The 21,685-nt window shown below is 40.1% G+C and overlaps 1 protein-coding gene across 1 annotated transcript in view; it reads left to right on the top strand.

The window, feature by feature from the left end:
• Nucleotides 1–217: 217 nt before the first annotated feature.
• The window catches only part of kcnk3a (potassium channel, subfamily K, member 3a), a 113,101-nt gene continuing 91,633 nt past the window's right edge, over nucleotides 218–21,685 (top strand). The window contains exon 1 of the mRNA XM_069888297.1: nucleotides 218–500. Within this exon, the coding sequence (XP_069744398.1) occupies nucleotides 218–500 (283 nt within the window). The remainder of the gene's footprint in view (nucleotides 501–21,685) is intronic.

Here is a 21,685-nt window from a genome sequence, read left to right as displayed (position 1 = left end):
AGGAGACGTGCCTTTTGTACCCTTACTCTGGCATGCGTCAGCTCGATCCTCCCTTCCCCTCGTACGGCCAGAAGCAGCAGCAGGAGAGAGGAGGCGTGGCGACGGGACTCGGTGGTGCTGAAAGACAGCTCCCCGCGCTGAGGGTGTGGGGTTGTGGCTCCGCCGCGCCCGTCAGTCTTCTGTGCATCATGAGTCCAGCGGCTCCCGGAGCGGCGCCATGAAGCGCCAGAACGTGCGGACTCTCGCCCTCATTGTCTGCACATTCACCTACCTGCTGGTCGGAGCCGCCGTCTTCGATGCCCTGGAGTCCAAGCAGGAGACCTCGGAAAAGAAGAATTTGGAAGAAAGGAGGTACGAGCTCATGACCAAATACAACCTGAGCGAGAAGAAATACGAAGAACTCGAGCTTGTTGTCTTGAAACTCAAGCCGCATCAAGCTGGGGTCCAGTGGAAATTTGCCGGTTCTTTCTATTTCGCCATTACTGTGATTACAACTATCGGTGGGTATTTTGTCTTGCTTGTAATGACGGGCCTGCACTTGCTCTCTCCTGTTTCGTTGAGGAGATAGCGAAGGAATTGCAGGAAATCTTGAGGCTGTTCGACTGAAAAGTTGATATTGGTACCACTTTTACCTGTTCATTTAAGGGCAATTTCTAGCTGTACCTCTTTTTCAGTGGCTGGTGATAAAAGTAAAGTTTAGGATCAAAGAAATATAAAATAATTCCATGCATGTGTATCGTTGAGATATCTGGCAAATAGATGTCTGATATGTTAGAGGATCCAACACCTTTGAGTGAATAGTTCTGTCTGACTCTAACAAAGCCACAGTCGAGCATTCCTAGGACTGCAGTAATTCACAGCCTCTGTTTATCAACAGTCCTTCCTCCCATATCTGGGGGCGCCAGGAGAAGGGGAAAACAACTGGGGAAATCGCTGAAAATATTTACTTTGAAAGCACTGACAGTGACTCCGCAATTCTGATTTCCACATGAAGTCAAAGGAAGCATTGGGGCTGCTGAACTTAGCAGAGAAAAAGCATTTTTTAAACTACTTTACCCTTACGATATTGAATGTATCACCATTTATCGAATTTAGACTTAAGTAGTATTGCTACTGGACCATATACTATTATTTATAAATCTACAAAGGTTTCATTGCAATTGATTTACTGCTTTTTGGGGGGATTTTCTGGTTAATACTCTAAAAATAAAAGAAAGTTAATCCCATCACAAAGAAGTTGGAATTGTCAGAAAATGCTAAGCATTGTCGACCGATGAAGAGAAGATTGAATTATGACTAACAGATGTCTTTAAAATACTAGAGCAGTAGTTTTAAAACTTTTTTTCTTTCCACTCACATACCACCTTAAGAAATCTCTATGCCATACATGCTCTGTGATTAGCAAGGGATTGTTTAACATTGTTTAAGAAGTTGAGAATCACTGTTTGAGATCTAATTGTTACTGAAATATTTTGCCTGAGAAAAATTGTCATTGGCCCATTCCTTTGGAATTGTGAAATTGCGTATAACAAGACAATTAGGTTTTTTACTTTCCACTTACATTCCACCCTTACTAATCAGAGCATCTATGGCATAGAGATTGTTTAAGGTGGTATATGAGTGGAAAGAAAAGTTTGAAAACCACAATTAGAGGATTCTTTGGGACATAATAGAGTACTTGCTAACATTTGTAGGGATACTCAAAATCAAGCATATAGGGATTTTCACTGATGTATTCAATTAGGAATCCTGAAAAAGATGATTTTGTCAGGGATATTTTGAATCCCAACATTCCATGGAGCGATTTGCCAACAATGTTTGCAATAAGCACATGATGATAAAGGAATGAAAGAAAGTGCCGATGGTGTTAAATGAAGTGAAATGGGAAGTGCTTTAACTCATTCTTGTATTAATTAAAGCATGTAATTTGCTTTATTTATGTAGCAATTATTGTTAATCTTAGGAGTATTAATTTCAATTTGCTTTTATTTAATTTGTCAACAATATTTTCTGCATCTTTACCTATTTAGGTAACTTCTTAATGCAATTGCCTGAATATTGCATTGGAAATTGGAAAGCTGTTTGCTTTTTTAAAAACAAAACGACTCTTTTGTTTAGACAGGTACTATCTTGTACAAGTGCTCAGTGGAGCTATTTTTAACTGCTTTGTTCAAGAACAGTTGTAATTTATTTGAAATGCTTTATTTCAGTGGGCTTGGGTTTGCTACATTATACTTATCAGTATATATTGTGACTGAAAGGTAGCAAGAGTGAGAAAATGAGTCTCTATTTAATCATGGAATCTAACATCCAAATTAACAAGGGAGGGGGAAAAAATCATTGTCTTCCACCCAAAATGAAATCAGACACAGAAATATAGCTGTACAAATGGGGAAAATTAACTTGGAATATTCAGATAATTGGAGGCCAGTTGGTTAAACAAATCCATTGGCTTTGTCTTCCTTCAAATACTTTGTGAGCTGGAATTCACTAAATGATGACTGAAGTCTGGACATGGAAGAGTGAGATGACCATTACCTTCCACTAACAGCTAGACTGGGGAGGTGGAGGTAATCTTGAGAGATTGGAGGGTTTGTTGGAGGAGGGGACATGGAAGGAATTCAGTTGGCGTCCTTAGTGGTCTTTGCACAAACTGCTGAGCAAAACTATTATTGCAGTCACAATTTAAATTTTATGAGCTCTGAACTAAAGCAATAAAGCTTCCTTTATTCTTATTCTGAGCAGATTCAATAACTTCATTAATGTTTGGCACAAATGGAGGGAATATATGCAGTGCACATTATATTCACTTGTACCTGAATATTAGTCAGAATCCTAAGAGAGGATCAAATGGCAAATTCAATCAGTTTCAAGAAGAAGTAAGCACATATTTTGCTTATCCATTAACATACACAGAAAAATATGCACAAGGTGTGCTTTGGCATCAGAGCACCTTCCTACTGAATTTATAAGGGTTGTGAGTGTGTTAGCTATTTGAGCAAGAGATATGGTACAAAAGACAGAATGAGTGTTTCACAACAACAAATGGTACGAACACAAATGAACAGTATGATGAGAATTTTAATGGGACAGAGCAAGAGATGGATCTGATTGGAGGAGAAAAATCAGGATATTATTGGAAGGACCATGATATCAAAGTTAGTTCTGTGACTATAAAACATACATGTGATGTAGAAAACTGAATGCAAGAGGTTGGAACTTTGAAACTGTAATGGCTTGTGATTTGGGTAAGAGTTCTCATTGGCAAGAGAATAGTACAGTAGAATGTAACATACTTCAGTCCAACATAGTAAACAACTTGAAATAAAACTTTGCACTTGAACATGATAGATATCCTTCTATCCCCTTAATATTCATGACTCTGTCAAGAAGCTTCTTCATACTACATTACAGCAGAAGTGGCCTTGGAAATGGGTGAGGGATGCAAATAATAAGCATTACAAAGAAGTGATCAGGGATGGTCTTGACTGAAATTTATAGAACATTACAGCACAGAATGGGCCCTTCAGCAGATGATGTTGTTGATGTGCCTATGTTGGTGGAGTAGGGACATATGAAAAAGTCTTTCAAACTCTTCAATTGCACCAGCATCCATCAACTCCTAGCAATGCATTCCAGGCACCCACCACTCTCTGTAAAAACTTGCATCTCCCCTAAACTTCCCTCCACTCATCACAACTGATGCACTCTGGTACTTCCCATTGTTATCCTGGTTAAAAGTACCCTTTTCACTCAATTTATGCCCTTCCTAATCTTGTACACCTTTATTAAGTCTCCTCTAGTTCTTCATCATTCCATAGAGAAAAGCCCTCGCTCGGTCAACTGTGCTTCGTAAGATATGTTCTCCATTCCAAGCAACTTCCTGGAAAATCTCCTCTGCACTCTCTCTAAAGTTTCAACAACTGTCCTGTAATGAGGTGTCCAGAAATGCACACAATGCTCCAAGTGTGGTCTAACCAAAGTTTTGTAGAGCTGCAACATTAACTCAATTTCCCAACTAGTGAAGGCTAGTTCATTATGTGCCTTAACCACTCTTCCATTTTTTTAATATAAAAATCGCATTTAAATTCCCTGCATTATTACCTATATCCTCATGACTTTCTAGTCAATTTTGGCTTCAACTCAATCTATAAATTACTAATGACACCACTATTGTTGGCTAAATAATTGGAAATGATGTATCAGAACACAAGATGCAGGTTGAGAACCTGGTTGGGTGATGCCTTGTGTACCATTCCTCTTGCTCTCAATGTCACAAAAACCAAAGAGCTTATTATTGACCATGCACCTGTCTGCATTGATGGGAAGGAGGCAGAGAGGCTCTGAAACTTTAGGTTCCTGGGTGTTCAGATAAGCTGGACTATCCCTACCTACACATTGAGTCAACTGTAGTGAAGGCACAATAATACCTTTACTTTCTAAGGGGAATTAGGACATTTGGCATTTCATTGGATACTCTATCAAACTTCTACTGGGGCACTGTGGAAGATGGAGTGGCTGGTTGCATGACAGCCTGGTTTGGTGTCCAGGAATACAGAAGGTTGAAGTATGTAGCAAACATAGCCAGGTCTATCACATGCTCTGATATCCCATTTATTGAAGACATCTAGATGAGGCATTGCCACAAGAAGACAATCAACATCATAAAGGAACCCCAAGAATCTTCTCACAATTACCTTTGGTCAGGAGGTACAGAAGCCTAAAGACCAGTACCTCCAGGTTCAAGAACAGTTTATTTCCAACAGCTATCAGGCTCTTGAATGTCCCTTTGGTTCACTAATCATGGACCATCTGCACTATTGCAAGTCCTTTCTTTGCACCAGGATTACTTTAAAAATGTATTATCTATCTTATTTATTTATTTTCTCTTTTAATTCCATTAGTTTATTATTATAGTTTTTCTTTATCTGCTCATTTGCAGCAAGTAAAAAAAATTAGGGTCCATTCTACAATATGACTGACAATAAACTCATTATCATTTTAAATGATCATGTAATGATTTGCCGATCGCATTATTACCCAACTGCATGCATATTTGGACATGAGAGTTGGTTGATTATATTCCAGGTTGGGGATTCATTATGCCTTTATATGGACCCACACTGTGTTGCAACTGGCTGAACAAGTTAAAAATGGCAGACATACCTTTTATGGAGAAGGCCTATGAGGCTGCTCCAGTGTTTCTTTTCTGGAGACCGGTGATGGGAGCTGTTCTCCAGAGCTGAGTGTGGTGGGGCAAATAGTGCAGTAGCACCACCCATTACCTTGAGGTTGAACATGTGTGCTGAGAAATGCTTGTCTTTGTTACCCACAATACCCCACACAGCTGGAACCACTCTGGGAAACTGGGTAATGGGTAACGAAGACAGCAATTGATCCTGCATTAAAACAAAAGGAGGCTCACCCCGCCAGGCTCCACCATGCCCTTGTCTGCCTCCTTCCAGCTCAGTGAAGGAGCAAGGGGCGGAGAGGGAACGGGAAGAGGACATTTCTGGGTGGCAGGAAGGAGCCCTAACCCCAGCACCAATCACTGTAGGAGTCCAGGTGGTGGCTCCTGGGTCGTGGGCTGACAACATCATCAGCCCAGCACTAAGCAGCTGCCTTCAGTGGCATTGCCTTTATGGAGCCAGGTGAAGAGATTCTTTCCACCCCTAGGACTACCCCTCTGGATGGATGGGAGTCTGCACCTAGCATCCACCATTAGCCTTTTTATAAAGGTAAGTGGAGAATATTCACCTTTACATTTGCTTTTCCCCCCTCCCACTATAAGAAGGCCTATTGAGATGCAAGGATGACTCGTATCTCACGATGGTATCACAATGTATTCATTTAACCAGCTATAGTAGTGTGATCAAGTTTCTTTATGAAGAAAAGTAATAAAATAAAAACCATTCAGTATGTATATGAATTCCAGGAAATACTCTCACATTCTCATATAAACAGCATCAATTTTATTACTTCACAATTAAACACTTAAAATTTTCATCAATCACAGCAAGAAAGGAAATCTCTCTGTAGCGGTTGTTATTGGATCAGTAAGCTGGAGATCTGGACTAGCAATTTGAAGACATGAGCTCATCACAACAGCTAAATGATTTAAATTCAGTTAATTAAATAGCTACAATAAAAAAATAAGCATTTGCACTGCAATGATTGTCATCATGTTAACTGGCGTATGAAATAGCCCATCAAGGTATTCACTTGCATCTAAATTGCTATGTTAAAACTGATTAAGAATAAAACTGGATGAACCATCCCCCCTAAATGAAGGCGCCAATCCTTCACCTCAATGCCATTCCATATTATATGTTCATAGCATTCTGCTAAATGGAATAGATTCAGAGCAGCTATGGCAATTAAAAGATGTGGGTCCATGAGGTGCTTTGGGCTGCCAGTGGCAGTATTTTATATTTTGCCACAATGTAATCTCTTTACCTGTCATGACTGTAACGTTCACATATTTATCAAGTTAGGAAACCAGACTCTGGTTGCAGAAGTGGACAGTTCAAAGCATGCATAATTTGCAATATAGGGTACATACTTTTAAATCAGCAAAAGGAGGATACAATTGACAAAGCTCATCATTCTAACAATAATCCATATGTTTATAGCTCCATGCTCCAGCCACTCAGGAATATGTTAGACAAACAGAGTAAATGGGAGAAGGCATTTCCATTCTCAATAATAGCAGGGATCATTATTCACGTACAAAAGACAATGCTGAAGCAATTGAGGCCACCTTCTGTCCAAGGTGTTGGACAGATGCTCCACTTTGACTTCCTTTATAGGATCCTCCCATCCATATTCTTCACCAAATTTGATTGCTCCATGTGATAACAAAAAAAAAACATGGTATGTAAACTATTTTGGCAATGAATCAGCAGGCAACATTGAAAGAAATGTGAAAAAAGGGGAAATCCGAATCAGGATTTATTGTCATGAACAAGGCGTGAAATTCGGTGTTTTGCGGCAGCATCGTAGTGTAAACCTAGATATTGTAACCATCTTACGATATTACTATGGAAAAAAATAAGAAGAATAATATGCATGAAAAAAAAGGCAGTGTCTTTAGTTCATTGATATTCAAGCATCTGATGGCAGTGGGGAAGAAGCTGCCCTTGTGTTTGTCTTGAGGCTCCCTTACCTTTTTCCTGATGGTAGCAGAGTGAAGAGGCCATTGTTTGGGTGGTGGGGATCTTTGAGAAGAGACGCTGTTTTTCTTAAGACACCGCCTCATCTACATGTCCTCGATGGAGTGAAGTCTGGTGCCTGTGATGTCACAGGTTAAGTTAACAACCCTCTGGAGTTTATTCTTGTCCTGAAAGTTAGATCAACCATACCAGGCAGTGATGCCACCAGCCAGAATGCTCTCCGTGGAAGTTTACGAGGGTCTATGGTGACGTACTGAATCTCCTCAGGCACTTCACGAAGTATAGCCGCTGGCAAGCCTTCTTTGTGACTGCATCAACATGGAGGTTCCAGGACAAACCCTTGGAGATGTTGACACCCCAGCAATTTGAAGTTTTTGATTCTCTCCACTAAGCCCTTGATGAGGACTGGATCATGTTCCCCTGACTTACTCCTGAAGTCCACAATCACCTCCTTGGTTTTGTTGATGTTGAACGCAAGGTTGTTGCCATTACACCATTCAATGAGCTGATCTACTCCCCTCCTGCGCAATTTCTCATTGCCGTTTAGTGATTCTGCTGACAACTGTGGAGTCATTGGCAAACTTGTAGATTGCATTGGAATTGTGCCTGGCCACACAGTCATGGGTGTCTAATGAATAGAGCAGTGGGCTAGGTGCATGTCCTTGGGGTGCAACTGTGTTGATAATCAGTGAGGAGGAGACGTTGTTTCCAATTTATACTAACTGTGGTCTTCCAATGAGAAAGTCAAGGATCCAGTTGGAGAGGGGGGTACAGAGACCTAGAGTTTGTAACTTATTGACTAGCACTGAGGAAATAATGGGATTGAAGGCTGAGCTGTAGTCGATGAAGAACAGCTGTTTGTATGAATTTCTCTTTTCGAGGTGATCCAGAGCTGAGTGGAGTCAACGATATTACATCTACTGTGGAGTGACTGTGATGATAGGTGAATTGCACTGAGTCCAGATCTTTGTTTGGATACATTTTAATTCTGGCCATGACTGCCTCTCAAAGCATTTAATCCAAGTAGAAGTTAATACTACTTGGAAGTAGTCATTAAGGCAGCCCATGCTACTCTTCTTTGTTGCCCTTTTGAAGCTGATGAAAACGTTTGACACAATGAGAGGTTGAAAATGTCTGTGTGCACTCCGGCTAGTTGGTTGGTGCAGATTTTCAGTACCCTGCCAGGTACGGCTTCAGGGCGTGACACCTTGTGAGGGTTCATCCTCTTGAATCATGTTCTGAAATTGCCCTCAGAGACAGATGTCACAGGCTGCTCAGCCTTTTTCAGGGATTTTAGTAGGCATTGTTTGACTCTTCTCAAAGAGGGCATAGAAGGTGTTCATCTCATTGGGTAGTGAAGCATCGCAGTCATCTATAATGTTGGCCTTCACTTTGTAGAATGTAATGGCTTGCACTCCCTGTCATAGCTGCCATGTATCTGTTTGTCTCTAGCTTCCTCCAGAATTGTCTCTTGCTTCTGATATGGCCTTCTGCAGGTCGTACCCTGGACTTCTTGCAAAGATCTCAATCCCTGGCCTTAAACACCCTTGTTCTCACCCTCAGCAGGTTGCGGATTCTCTGAATTCATCCAGGGCTTCTGGTTGGGGAACACTCAACGTAAGCATTAGAAATAAGAAAGACAAAAAAAAAAGAAAACAAATTTAGAATGCATATTTCCAAATACACATTTTTTGTGAACAAAGATGGTTAGCTACAGATAAAAAATGACTATATAGGAATGTATTATTATGGTAATAGTTGAAACATGGCTGGCTCAGTCAAACAATAAGTTTTAAGCAAAAACAAAACAGCAGATGCTAGAAATCTGAAGCAAAAACAGAAAATGCTGGAAATGCTCAGTCTACCTTTTGGTGACGGCTCTTCCTCTGGTGCTCTGGTTTTCTCCCACAGCCAAACAACATAACAAAACAGGATCACTGGCCACTGCAAATTGGTCCTCGTGTAGGTGGGTGACTGGAGAATCAGGAGGCCAATTTGATATGAAGGGAATGCAAGAAGGAAAATGGAGTTAGCTAAGATCTGCTCTTGATGGTCTGTGTAGGTCCAATCGGCCGATGAATTCTGTGCTGTATGAATGTGTCTCTGCAATTCTATGACTCCATTCACCAGGTCAGGTAGCAGCTGTGGAGAAGGAAACAGTTAAAGTTTTAGGTTAATAGCCTTTCAATGAACGGTCATTGATTTGAAACATTTACTCTTTTTGTCGCTCTGCAGATATTGCCTTGCCTCCTGAAGATTCCTAGCACCTTGTGGTTTTGTTACTTAATGGCCTTTGTTGAACTGGATTTCACTTGCCTTCTGGATTCACCACTTTCAGTACTCTCCTGCTCCAACTGGTTTTGTAGAAAGGGGGACATCAGAAATCACCTTCTGTACCAAGGAGTGCCCAGTGGGGCAGTGTGAGGCCTTACTGGGAAGGACGTATCAGAGGTCATTGTCAAAATCCTTCCCCTAAGAGCTATGAAATAGTCTCCACTTGTCAGGATGAGATCAGCTTCAAATCCACACACAGCCTGACATCATCCAGTGTACAAAGCATCCTGCCTAACTGCTACCTATCCACCACCCTGCACTCAGAATTTATCATACTTGAAACAAAATAGTCTATTCAATCCTTGTGCATCTTGGCTGCGTCAACCTGTATTTGCATTGCAAACCAGCAGCCATAAAACAAAATACTGTTTTGAACAGCTACTTACTTTGTTCTTCAGAAGAAGGCTTTGTTATTTTTAGTTTCAAGCAGTTGTGCTATTGTGAGAACATAAATCCTTGTGCCACCTATTTGTTCAGGGCTTAGTTCTGACCCATTCACACAGTATTCTCCTATCTAGGTTAACATTTGAGCTCCTTCTTAACTTGGGGTGATAATTAAAGAAGAAAAGGGCAGTCTTACACTCTAAATAAAAGAAATGGTTTAATTTTAGCAGCCAGCAACAAAAGATAATGTATATTCAAAGAAGGAATTAATAGAATTTTCATGTTTCAGTAGTGAAGTACGTTGGAGAAATCCTAATTTTGTTCTCTTGTGTGGATATATCAAGCTCTGCCATGCAAGGTCTGCAGTTTTATGGTAGCATTATTCCATATCTTTAAAGGCTACCAAAATTCCATAAAACATGAATATCTAGGAGCAGAATTAGACCATTTAGTCTGCTCCATTATTCGATTAGTGATTGGGGTCCATCACACACTTCAATCTCCCATTCAATGTGAGACGCCGCCTCGAGAAGGCAGCCAATATCATAAAGGGCATCCCCCATCACCCTGGTCACAACCTCTTCTCACTGCTACCTTTGGGGTTGTGCGGGGGGGGGTGGGGTACGTACAGAAGCCTGAGGACCAGTACCTTTTAATAACAGTTTCTTTCCAACAGCTATCCGGGTCTTGACTTCCCTGGTTAAACTAAACTAGTCTGGGACTGCTCCGACATCACAAAAGGTCCGACTGCACTACTGCTATCACTTTCTTGCAATAGGATTTTATTATTTATAATTATCTTTATTTTGTATTTAATGTTTCATTTTAATAAAAAAAACTTTATTTAAAGACTTTAATCAAAATACAGTTAAACATAAAGAAAAGTGAAGAACAAATTTTTAAATATATAAAAAATCCCCCACCCCTTCAGCCAGCCCCCTTAAGGGGAGCCAAATATAAAAACAGTTAATATAAAGAATATTTCAAAGTATTTCCAAATTCATATACTCCAAATAAGGAAACCACATTTTAACAAAAAGTGAATAATTATCATGTAAATTACATGTAATTTTTTCCATAATAATACAAGTTCTCAATTCATTTTGTCAACGTGTTATATTAGTCTCCACTTTACCTTTCGAAGTACTAGCTACACATTTTCTTGCTACAGACAGCACTAGACGTACAAATGCAATTTGAAATTTATTCAACCCTAATCCTTTCAAAGAAACCATATATCCCAACAAAAAAAATCGATAGGTCTAATGGCAATTTAATATTAAATAATTTTTCCAAAACCAATCTAATTCCTTCCTAAAACAGTTGTACTTTAACGCAAGACCAGACAGCATGTAAAAAAAAAGTTCCAGTACATAATCCACATCTAAAACAAGAATTCAAATGACTAAACCAATATTTTTTAAATTTCTCTGGAGTCAAATATAGCTGATGCAAAAAATTATAATTAACCATTCCATTTTGTATATTTGTCACTTTAGTTACACTATCATGGCACATAGCCTCCCAATTATCTTCAGGGGAAAAATATGTTAAATCACTTTCCCATTTAAGTCTAGATTCCTCCCAATCCGGTTTATCCATTGCATCTTGTAACAATTGATACATATCCAAAATAAAACCTTTCCTAGGTAGAGAGGAAATCAAAGACTAAAATTTCATCAACATCTCTTTACCATAATTGCCATAAAGCTCTAAGTTGATAATACACAAATAAAGAGTTTACAGATATATCAAATTTCTCCCTCAGTCGGTTAAAGGAAAGAAACTGGCCACCTTCAAAACAGTCCTGAACTATCTTAATACCCTTAGAATTCCATCTCTTTAAATGATTATTAAACATTGAAAAAGGAATAAGCTGATTATGATATAACGGGGTTTGGATTGATAATTTACCCTTTAATCCTAAAACCACATTTCATTTAACCCATATCCTTAACAAAGGTTTTAGTACTGGCATATTACATTCCCACAATAAACTCCCATTCCACTTAAATATAAACTGGTGTATCTCAAGTTCAGATATACAAGCCATTTCCACCTTTGCCCATCTCAGAGGTACGTCCATATCCATTAATCTACTAACAAATTTCAACTGAGCTGCTTCATAATAATTTTGAAAATGAGTTAACTGCAATCCACCTAATGCATAATTCCATGTAAGTTTATGAAAAGCTACTTGTGCTAATTTTCCCTTCCATAAAAACTCCCGTACTGCTATATTCAGATCCTGAAAAAAAACAAAGTAAACATGGTATCGATTGAAAGAAATATTGAATTAGAGGAAAAATATTCATTTTAATGCAATTTAATTGACCAATCAATGTTAATGGCAGATCTTTCCATTTAGTCAAATCCATTTTAATCCTTTTTAATAAAGGAACATAATTTAATTTATATAAAGATTGATAATTGGCATTTACTACAACCCCTAAATATTTAATTCTATCTGACCACTTTAATTTTATAATACTTTTATATTCTGAATAATCTCCATCCCCAACTGGCAGTATTTCACTCTTATCCCAATTTATTTTATATCCAGACAGCTCCCAAAATTTTAACAAACAATCTTGTAAATATTTCAAAGATTGTTCCGGTTCTGTCAAATATACCAACACATCATCTGCAAACAAATTCATCTTGTATTCATCATCCACAATTTTCATTCCTTTAATCTTATCGTTCTGTCATATTGTCTGAGCTAACAGTTCGATAGCCAATGCAAATAAGGGTGGTGACAATGGACAACCTTGTTGAGTTGATTGCATTAATTTAAATGGTAAAGAAATTTGGCCATTTGTCACCACCCTAGCGATTGGATTTGTATATAAAGCCTTAATCCAACCAATAAAATAAGGGCCAAAATTAAACTTCTCTAACACCTTAAATAAAAAATTCCACTCAACCCTATCAAAGGCTTTTACTGCATCCATCACATTGACTAATGTTATCAATCTGAGGATATTATCAGACGCATTTCTATTTTTAATGAAACCTGTTTGATATGTATGTATCAACTGAGGTAAATATTTGGCAAGTCTATTCGCTAACACCTTCGCTATAATTTTATAATCTACATTTAATGAGGAAATAGGCCTATACGAAGACACTTTCAATGGGTCCCTATCTTTCTTGGGAATCACAGTAATTATAGCACTCGAACAAGATTCTGGTAACAACTGCTCCTCAGTTACTTGCTGCAATACATCTCCAAATACAGAAGATAAAATTTTCATAAAATACTTTATAAAGTTCATCTGAGAATCCATCATCTCCTGGCGACTTTCCATTCAGCATCTCCTGTATAGCCTCTTTTATCTCAAAATCTGTAAATGGAGCTTCCAATTCTTTAACCTCCTCCTCCCTTAAAACAGGTAAATTTAATTTAGATAAATAAGATTCAATAGAACCAGTGTCCTGCTTTTCCACAGAAGTATATAATTTCTGGTAAAATGAATAATTTCCTGAGGTTTATGGGTAACTGTTGAATTCTTTTTCACAGCATGTCTGTTCTGTTTTTAACTGCCATGCTAGTAACTTATGAGCTCTCTCACCCAATTCATAATAATGTTGCTTAGATCGATAAATTAAATGCTCATACTGATAAGTGGCAAGATGGCGTAGAGGGAAGACATATGTGGTTCCAATTTCCCCAGTTAGACTTCTAAATACCCGACTTTAAAACTTGTAAAAGTGGTTAAAAATAGTATCTACGGATTTTGGAATAGTGAAGGATTGAAATGGCAGCAAACTTGAAAAAATCAAAAGCTCAATTGCAAAAGAAGCTACCTTACAAAAGTGTTGAATTGAGGCCTACCTATCAAGTTGAAGTAGTCGACTGGAGCCCCCAAGCCTCAGAGGACTCCTGCTTGGTTAAGTATTACACCAGTGGCGATCGTAAGATGGTGCCGGTTCAGCGATGAGCTCGGCCGGTTCTGACTCATGCATCTGTGAGTCCGGGCGCATGGGCAGATAGGCCAAGCAAAGAGAGACCCGAGAGCCCGCAACATTGCCTGGTGGTCCGGGGGCATGCAGTGTAGCATCGGAAGATGCACCTGCGCGGTCAGTGGTTCTGCCCGGCATGCGCGGTGCATCGCGGTTCCATGAATTATTGGATAAGGTGTGGGCTAAGGGGAAGCCCGAGTGACGGCGGGCTGATGAGGTCGGTGAGCTGTCGTCGGGTGTCCAAACTCGTAGTGGCACCGGAAGAGGACCTACTGTGTTTGAGAAGGAAGAGAGCTCAACTTTATTGGAATTTATACAGGAAGAAATGGGGACTGACATCTGAGAAGGTAAGCCTCAAAGGGAGGTGATGGAACCTGGACTGGATTCTGTGTTTACAATCTTGGAAGGAATTGCTCATCAAATGGAAAAAATGTCAATGCAGATGTCTACTCAGATGACTCCAGGATTTATGGAAGTGAAAACCAAAATGAACACTGTGTGAAGAAATGACTTTTATGAAGCAAGACATTATTGTAGTTAAAAGTGATGTTAGTAGATGCATAAAATCAGTGGATAGCGTACAAGATAATTTTAAAAAGATTGAAGAAGTTTTTTTTTAATGTAAGAATCAAGTGGAGTATAATAGAGAAAAAATTGAATAAGTGGAGGATTCTTTCATGGATTGGGGGATTCAGAGGAAGGAATTATTGAAGAAGATTGATTCATTAGAAAATCAAAGTCGAAGAAATAATGTAAAAATAGTAGGTCTTCCAGAAGATATAGAAGTTTCTGATCCAGTAAAGTTTTTTAAGAAATGGATTCCTGAGGTGTTGGGCAAGGAATTTTTTCTGAATGGTCTGGAGTTAGATCGGGCCCACAGAACATTAAGGAAGAAACCATTTCCAGGATAATCACCAAAAGCAGTTCTGATTCACTGTTTGAAATATCAGGATAGAGAAATTATATTGCGAATGGCGGTGCAGAAGGCACGGCAAAACCAGGCTTCAATGATGGTTCAAAATAACAGGGTGTTTTTTAATGGAGATTTGAGTCGAAATTATTATAATGCGCTGAGAATTTAATTCAGCTAAAGAAGTATTGTGGCGAAAGGGATGTAAATTTACCTTTTGTTATCCGGCAGTTTTGAAAGTTTTTTGAGAATTTTCAATCTCAATTTTTTGAAAATGATCATGATGCATTAATCTTTGCTAATTCATTGCCAGATCTATGAGGAAATGGACGATCGCCACTATTGTCACCTAAGAGGAGGGTAAATGGAAATGGGAAGAATGGAAAACACGGAAAGAATGGGGAAAAAAGTTGAATTGACGCAGTCTTCTTGATATTGAGGACCCGGAACAATCACTGGGACTGGAATCACTGGGTTGACTGCTTTTGTCTAAGTACTTGTGAAAGTCTGACTGTGGGGGGGGGGGGGGGTTTGGGGTGTGGATGACACTGAGACCTTTAGTCACCTGCCACTAATGCATTTTACCACACCCAGATTTTTAGGGGACTACTAATTTTTAGTAGTTTGTTTTTTTTTCTTTTTTTTAAAGTTTTTATATAGGGGGGGGAATTAGAATATTAAGGGAATTAGAAGGGGAGCATAATTTTATAGTAGTGGAATATATTATTAGATTAAGAAATGTCTAATTTGAATTTTGCAACTTTTAATATCCAGGGTTTGAATAACCCAATTAAGCGCAAACGAGTTTTGGCTTATATAAGAAAAATTAAAGTTGATATTGCTTTCTTGCAAGAAACACACTTGACCGAAAAAGAGTATTTGAAATTGAAGAGAGCGTGGGTTGGTCATGTGTTCTCTTCTTCTTTTAATTCTAAGGCGAGGGGTGTTGCGATTTTAATTCATAAGAAATTATTGTTTGAATTGGAATCCTTTGAGGGAAATGCTGGGATGGTTTTGATGGTTAACTGTAAATTTTTTGCTGAATCATGGACTTTGTTAAATGTTTATGCTCCTAATATAGATGATGAACAGTTTATGTCGGAGGCTTTTTTATTGTTAAATCAGGCCAATAATAATCTGGTTGAGGCAGATTTTAACTGTGTTTTGGACCCTTTATTGGATGGATCAAAGGGAGCAACACAAATAGGAGCTTTGATGAAAGATCTGATTGATGTTTGGAGGAGAGTTAACCCTACAGAGAAAGACTTTGTTCATTCATCTAGACATGATTCATTTTCTAGAATAGACTTTTTCTTGGTTTTGGCGCATTTACAGGGTAGAATACTACAGGCTGAATATAAAAGTCAGGTTATATCGGACCATTCCATGTTATTTTTCTCCTGTGTAAGTCAAGAAGTGGTGCAATCGTCTTATAGATGGAGGTTCAATACAATGTTATTGAAGAAATCAGAGTTTATTACTTTTATGTTTCTGGCTGAGAATGTCAATTCAGTACATAGTAATTTTATACTGTGGGATGCTTTGAAAGTATATTTATGAGGGCAAATTATTAGCTATACTGCGAAAGTTAAAAAGGAATATGTGGCGGAAAGTTTAACATTGGAGAAACAAATTACTGAGTTGGAAAAGGAATTTCAGAAAGATGTTACAGAAGATTTTAAAAAAAAAGCTGCTTTAACGAAGTTCTTTTTAATTCTACTACAGGTGCCAACCTTTTATTCGGAATTCCAAACACTGGCAACCTCCAAAAACAGACACTTTTTTTTGGTAGATGACATTACACATGATTAACATTATTTTTCATTTTCAGAGGGAGGACCCCCCCCCCCCCCAAGTCCTCGTTGTCCCCACCCCTGTGGGTGCCCTCTCTTACCTTCGGTGGAAACATGACTCTCAGCCCCCAGCACCCGGTGGGAGAGAAGCAGGTGATGGCTGGCTCAATGCAGGAGTAATGGCCATCTTCGTTAGTTACCCATAATTCCCCACACAGCTGGAACCACTGTCAGTGCCAGAGTTGGACAACAATTGGTCCAGCATTGAGCCGTCATCGTGATCCAGTGTGGTGCTCCATAAACTCTGGGCTCAGCAGCACTGCACTTCGGTTGCTGCGCTGGGTTAGATGTTGGGGGAGGTGGGGTTGGGGGCGATGGATGGTGCTGCACATCCAGGGTGTGCCTGAGTGGTGGCTCGATGAGCTGATAGAGCGCTTGAAAGCTGCCGGCGCTCAGCTTCACTACCTCGACCATCTGCTCCTCCTGCAGCTCTACACCTTGTGTTCGGCCTTCTTCCTGGCTTCAATGCTGGCTCTGAGCAGTCGGTGCTGGCCACCTATTTGGCCGAGCTCCTGGGCCATCTCATCGCCTCCAACCTCCATCTGACCGACACGTTGGTCGAGAGCCTCCTGTATGATGCACATCAAACCACCACTCAGCCCAGCCAACTCCCCAACCCCTTCCCTCATGCTCAGCCTGGTCTAGGGCACAAAATAGCCTGGCACTGGCCCTGGAGGGAGCTGGAGGTGAGGCAACGGACAGAAGGTTGGTATTGACTGAGAGGGGAGGGAATGGATGGCTGGGGGGGGGGAGCAGATGGCTGGGGTGGGAACAGATGGCGAGGGCTAGGAATGAGGCATTGGCTTGAAGGAACCAAAATCAAAATGATTCCAAAACCTGGAAGATTCTGAACAATGGCAGGAGCCTGGACCTGGCGATTCTGGATTAAAGGTTAGGCATACTTAATTGAATTAAAAAGATATAAATAATAGAAAATAAAGATCGATAATAAATATTCACTGCTATCCTAGTGCAAAAGGTAACAGCAGTAGTAGACAGTCCTTGTGAGGGGCATTTGAATGGCTGTCAGCTGTACTTGCTAGAGTTTAGAAGGATGAAGGGGAATCTCATTGAAACCAACTGAATATTGAAATGCCTGGATAGAGTGAACATGCAGAAGATGTTTCCAGTTGTGGAAGAGTCCAGAACCAGAGGGTACAGCCTCCGAATAAAAGGACAGCCCTTAAGAACAGCCAGAGGGTGGTGAATCTGTGGAATGTATTGCCTCAGATGGCTATGGAGGCCAGGTATATTTAAAGTGGAGGTTGAGAGGTTCTTGATCAATAAGAGTGTCAAAGGTTATGGGGAGAAAGCAATAAAATAGGTTGAACAGAATGATAATGAGGTGATTGTCTTGTACATCATACAATGTATATATACACACAAATTCTTAGGTGCTACAACTGAATAGTATTTTATAAGAAAAAAAAAGCTATACAAACGACAAAAAGGAGACTGAAATATAGCTGTATAATCTTGTACCTGTATATTATAACCTTTGACACTTGCTAATCAAGAACCTTTCAACTTCTGCTTTAAATGTTCCTGGTTTCCATGGGCATCTGTGTCCATGAATTCCATAGATTCAGCATTCTCTGGTTGAGAAAAAAATTCTCCTCAACTCTGTTCTAAAGGGATATTCTTTTATTGTGAGTCTGTGTTATCTAGTCTTAGACTCTCTCAAAACTGGAGAATGATCGATATGGTGCTGAGGGCAAGAAGGGCTCCCAAAGGGCCTCGGGCGATGAAGCCTTCCTGATCATATCGGAGATTTAGTCCTGGAGCTTGGGCTTTCAATCGTTTGAATAGGAGTCTGAATAGCTGCATAGGCTGTGGGAGCACTGGAGGCAAATCCCCAGACTCTCTTTTGCTTCTTTCCCTTATCGTTAAGGGTGCCAGGCAATGCTCAGATGACTCTTTTTGCCTTGCAGCAAGACAAAAGTTGGAAGTATATCATGTATATTACATTTTTATGTATTATCATGTGACAATAAAAGGAACTTGAACAGGAAAGATCCCCTTGTCCTCTCTATCCAGCCTTTTCAATATCCAGCAGCTTGCATTGAGATTCAAGATTCAATTTATTGTCATGTAATTAAAAAGTGTCATATTACACAAAATTGCTTTTGTCTGCCATAAGGCAGACAGATTAATCATAGGCAGAAATTGCCTGAAATGCCTCTTACAGTCAGAGAAAGAGAAGCAAAAGAGAGTTTCCCGCCCCCCCCTCCCCGAGTCACAAAATATCCGTGGATTTGCCTCAGGACTCCTGCAGCCTTCACAGCCACACAGTCCATTCCAAACCATTGGCAGCCTGACCTCCAGATCTGAACCTCTAACATGATCAGGAACCCTTCAGCACCCTCTTGTAATCTGGTTCTGTGGCCTGGTGCCCTTTCAGCCAATGTTGAGCCATTTTCCAGCAGTCTGCAGCCTGGTGTTACTCCTTCAACTGTAGTCTCCAGCAGCCCCACAGCTTTTGTGAGTACCTTGCCTCGAGTCACCAACAGCCCGTTGCATGTGTGTCTTTCAACCCCAGAGCCCCTCACTGGTCTGCCGCTGTGGACTCCATCCTGGGTGTCATCTCCACTGCTCGTCCTTCTCAGACAGGAGGTAGACTCCCTGATTTCTGGTGCCTTGTGCTGATGCTCCACTTCCTTGGAGTCTGAAACCTCTCATGCCTGCTGCCGATCATAGGCATACCATCTTGGGCACAGACCCTGCTGTTGTGGGATTTTAAATAATGCCACTGTCTTCTCCTTTAATGGGCCATTCAAAGCCTATATGCAGTCAGACTGTGTGGTTGGACTCCGTGGAACGCAGTGTCTCCACTCTCCATGGTCCACACCAGTGGCAGCACTCCAGCCGTGAGCCATTCAAATGCTCCTCATTGGTTAACCCTCTCCTCCTCTCCAATGTCCAAACATCCCTTAGATATTGGCCTTGAAAATGCTCATAATACTTGAAATGCGGTCTGACCAATGCCTTATAAAGCATCCTTGCTTTTATATGCTGGTCCTCATGAAATGAATGCTAACATTGCACTTAACTTTTTCCACTGGTCACTCAACCTGTAAATTAACCTTTAGGGAATCCTGCACGAGGAATTCATGGTTGCTCTCCCTCTTTATAAAACAGTCTACTTCTCTATCCCTTCTACCAGTGCATAACCATACACTTTCCCATGTTGTATTCCATTTACCACATTCTTTCCCATTCTCCCAATCTGTCCATGTCACTCCGTAAATTCCCTGCTCGCTCAGAACTTCCCCCTCCTCCACTTACCTTCGTATTATCTGCAAACTTGGCCACAAATCCATCAATTTCATCATCTAGATCTTTTGCATATAATATGAAAACTAGTGGATCCATCACTGACTTGAGTGGAACATCACAAGTCACCAAAGCCAATCAGAAAAGGCTCCCTTTATTCCTACTCTTTGCCTTCTGCCAGTCAGCCAGTTCAGCAGACACGTGTGCAGCACCTTGTCAATCATCTTTATGGGTTGGCTTCCAGGTCACAATGCTGTCAGCTTTCATAAAACAATGAGGCTGCTTCCACAAATAACTTTGTTAGTCAAGGAGAATTCATCCAAAATGAATTAATGATTGGAAAATTGAAAAGAAAAACTATGGAAATTGTATGTACAAATTGTGTAAAGTGTTTAACATGGGTCGATGTTGAGCTGTGTTGATGCACGTAATGTGTTTTCTGCTGCATTAGGCAGCAATGGGGAGATGTACACACTGAAATACATGCCAGCACACAGATACAAAAGGAGTTTGCTAGTTAGTGCTCTCAAGGAGAAAAGGATGCATAGGGCATGCAGAGGTTTGCATATCAGGCCTCATAACATTTTAGTGATTGAAATTAATAACTGGAAAAATTGGAGGGGTTGCAAATTATGTGGACTAATCTTTATAAATTGTTTGATCTCTCTCTTTATTGAAAAAATCCTGCAAGAAAACTAAATACTAAAATTTACCTCATGCTTTTTTAATAATTTTGCTAAATATATTTTTATTTAGAAAAATATATGAAATGAATTCTACTGCTTCTGGATTTGCTGACCGGTGCGTCAAAATTCCCAGGCAGATTTTTTTTCTTATTTACTGCCCTCTGCTCAAAATCCTACTGCATTATACCCAACCCATAGTAGTAACAGCATTTTCAGGAGTTTAGAAAATTTCCTTCCCCTAATATTGCTAGATTGTTCTGATGACAAACGCCTGGGCATTAGTGGCATTACTGGTGATGAAACGATATTGGCAAAGTAGAAACAATGCTGAAGGCCATAAGATTTAAAGAATGTTAATTTCTTCTTAAATGTTGGTGTAGCTCTGAAGTTCTGCTCTTTGGACCTAATATTTTCAGTTTTACTGCTGGCATTATTATCTTCCCTGCTCCACTGCTCTGATCAGAAAACGATTGTCTTCAAGATTTCCCTATTTGGTGGTACTAAATCCATGACACTGCTACTGCTCTATTGTGCTGTACTCTGCCATAGAACCATAGAACATTACCCAGTCCTTCAGTACCTGACCAGGTATGATGTCAGGTCCTGCTGACTTGTGTGAGTTCTCCTCACCTCAGCTGCGGCTATACAGGAGGCCTGTTCGTCAGGAGGACATGGAGCTTTCTTTAGTGTCATCTTGTTCTTTTCATCAAATTGTGCATAGATGTTCAGTCTGTCCGAAAGAGAGGCGTCATTTTCCTTACCTAGCAAAGGGTGGCAAAACCATAGAACAATTCAGCACACAAACAGCCTCTTTGGCCCTTCTAGTCTGCCAAACCATTTTGTTTTGATGCCTAGTCCCACTGACCTGCTCCCAGTACATGTTCCTCCAAACCTTTCCCATTCATGTACCTGTCCAAATTCCTCTTAAATGTTAAAATTGAGCCAACATCCAACACTTCAGCTGGAAGCTTGTTCCACAACCCCACCACTCTCTGAAGATGTTCCCCCTCATGTTCTCCCTAATTTTTCCCCCTTTCACTCTTACCCCATGTTTTTTGGTTTGTATCTCAGTGGAAAAAGCCTATCTACATTTATTCAGTCTATCCC

This window comes from Narcine bancroftii, chromosome 6, assembly GCF_036971445.1.
Source record: "Narcine bancroftii isolate sNarBan1 chromosome 6, sNarBan1.hap1, whole genome shotgun sequence".
Lineage (NCBI taxonomy): Eukaryota > Metazoa > Chordata > Chondrichthyes > Torpediniformes > Narcinidae > Narcine > Narcine bancroftii.
The sequence above is the reverse complement of the archived record's forward strand: the minus strand, read 5'-3'. Positions and strand labels throughout refer to the sequence as shown.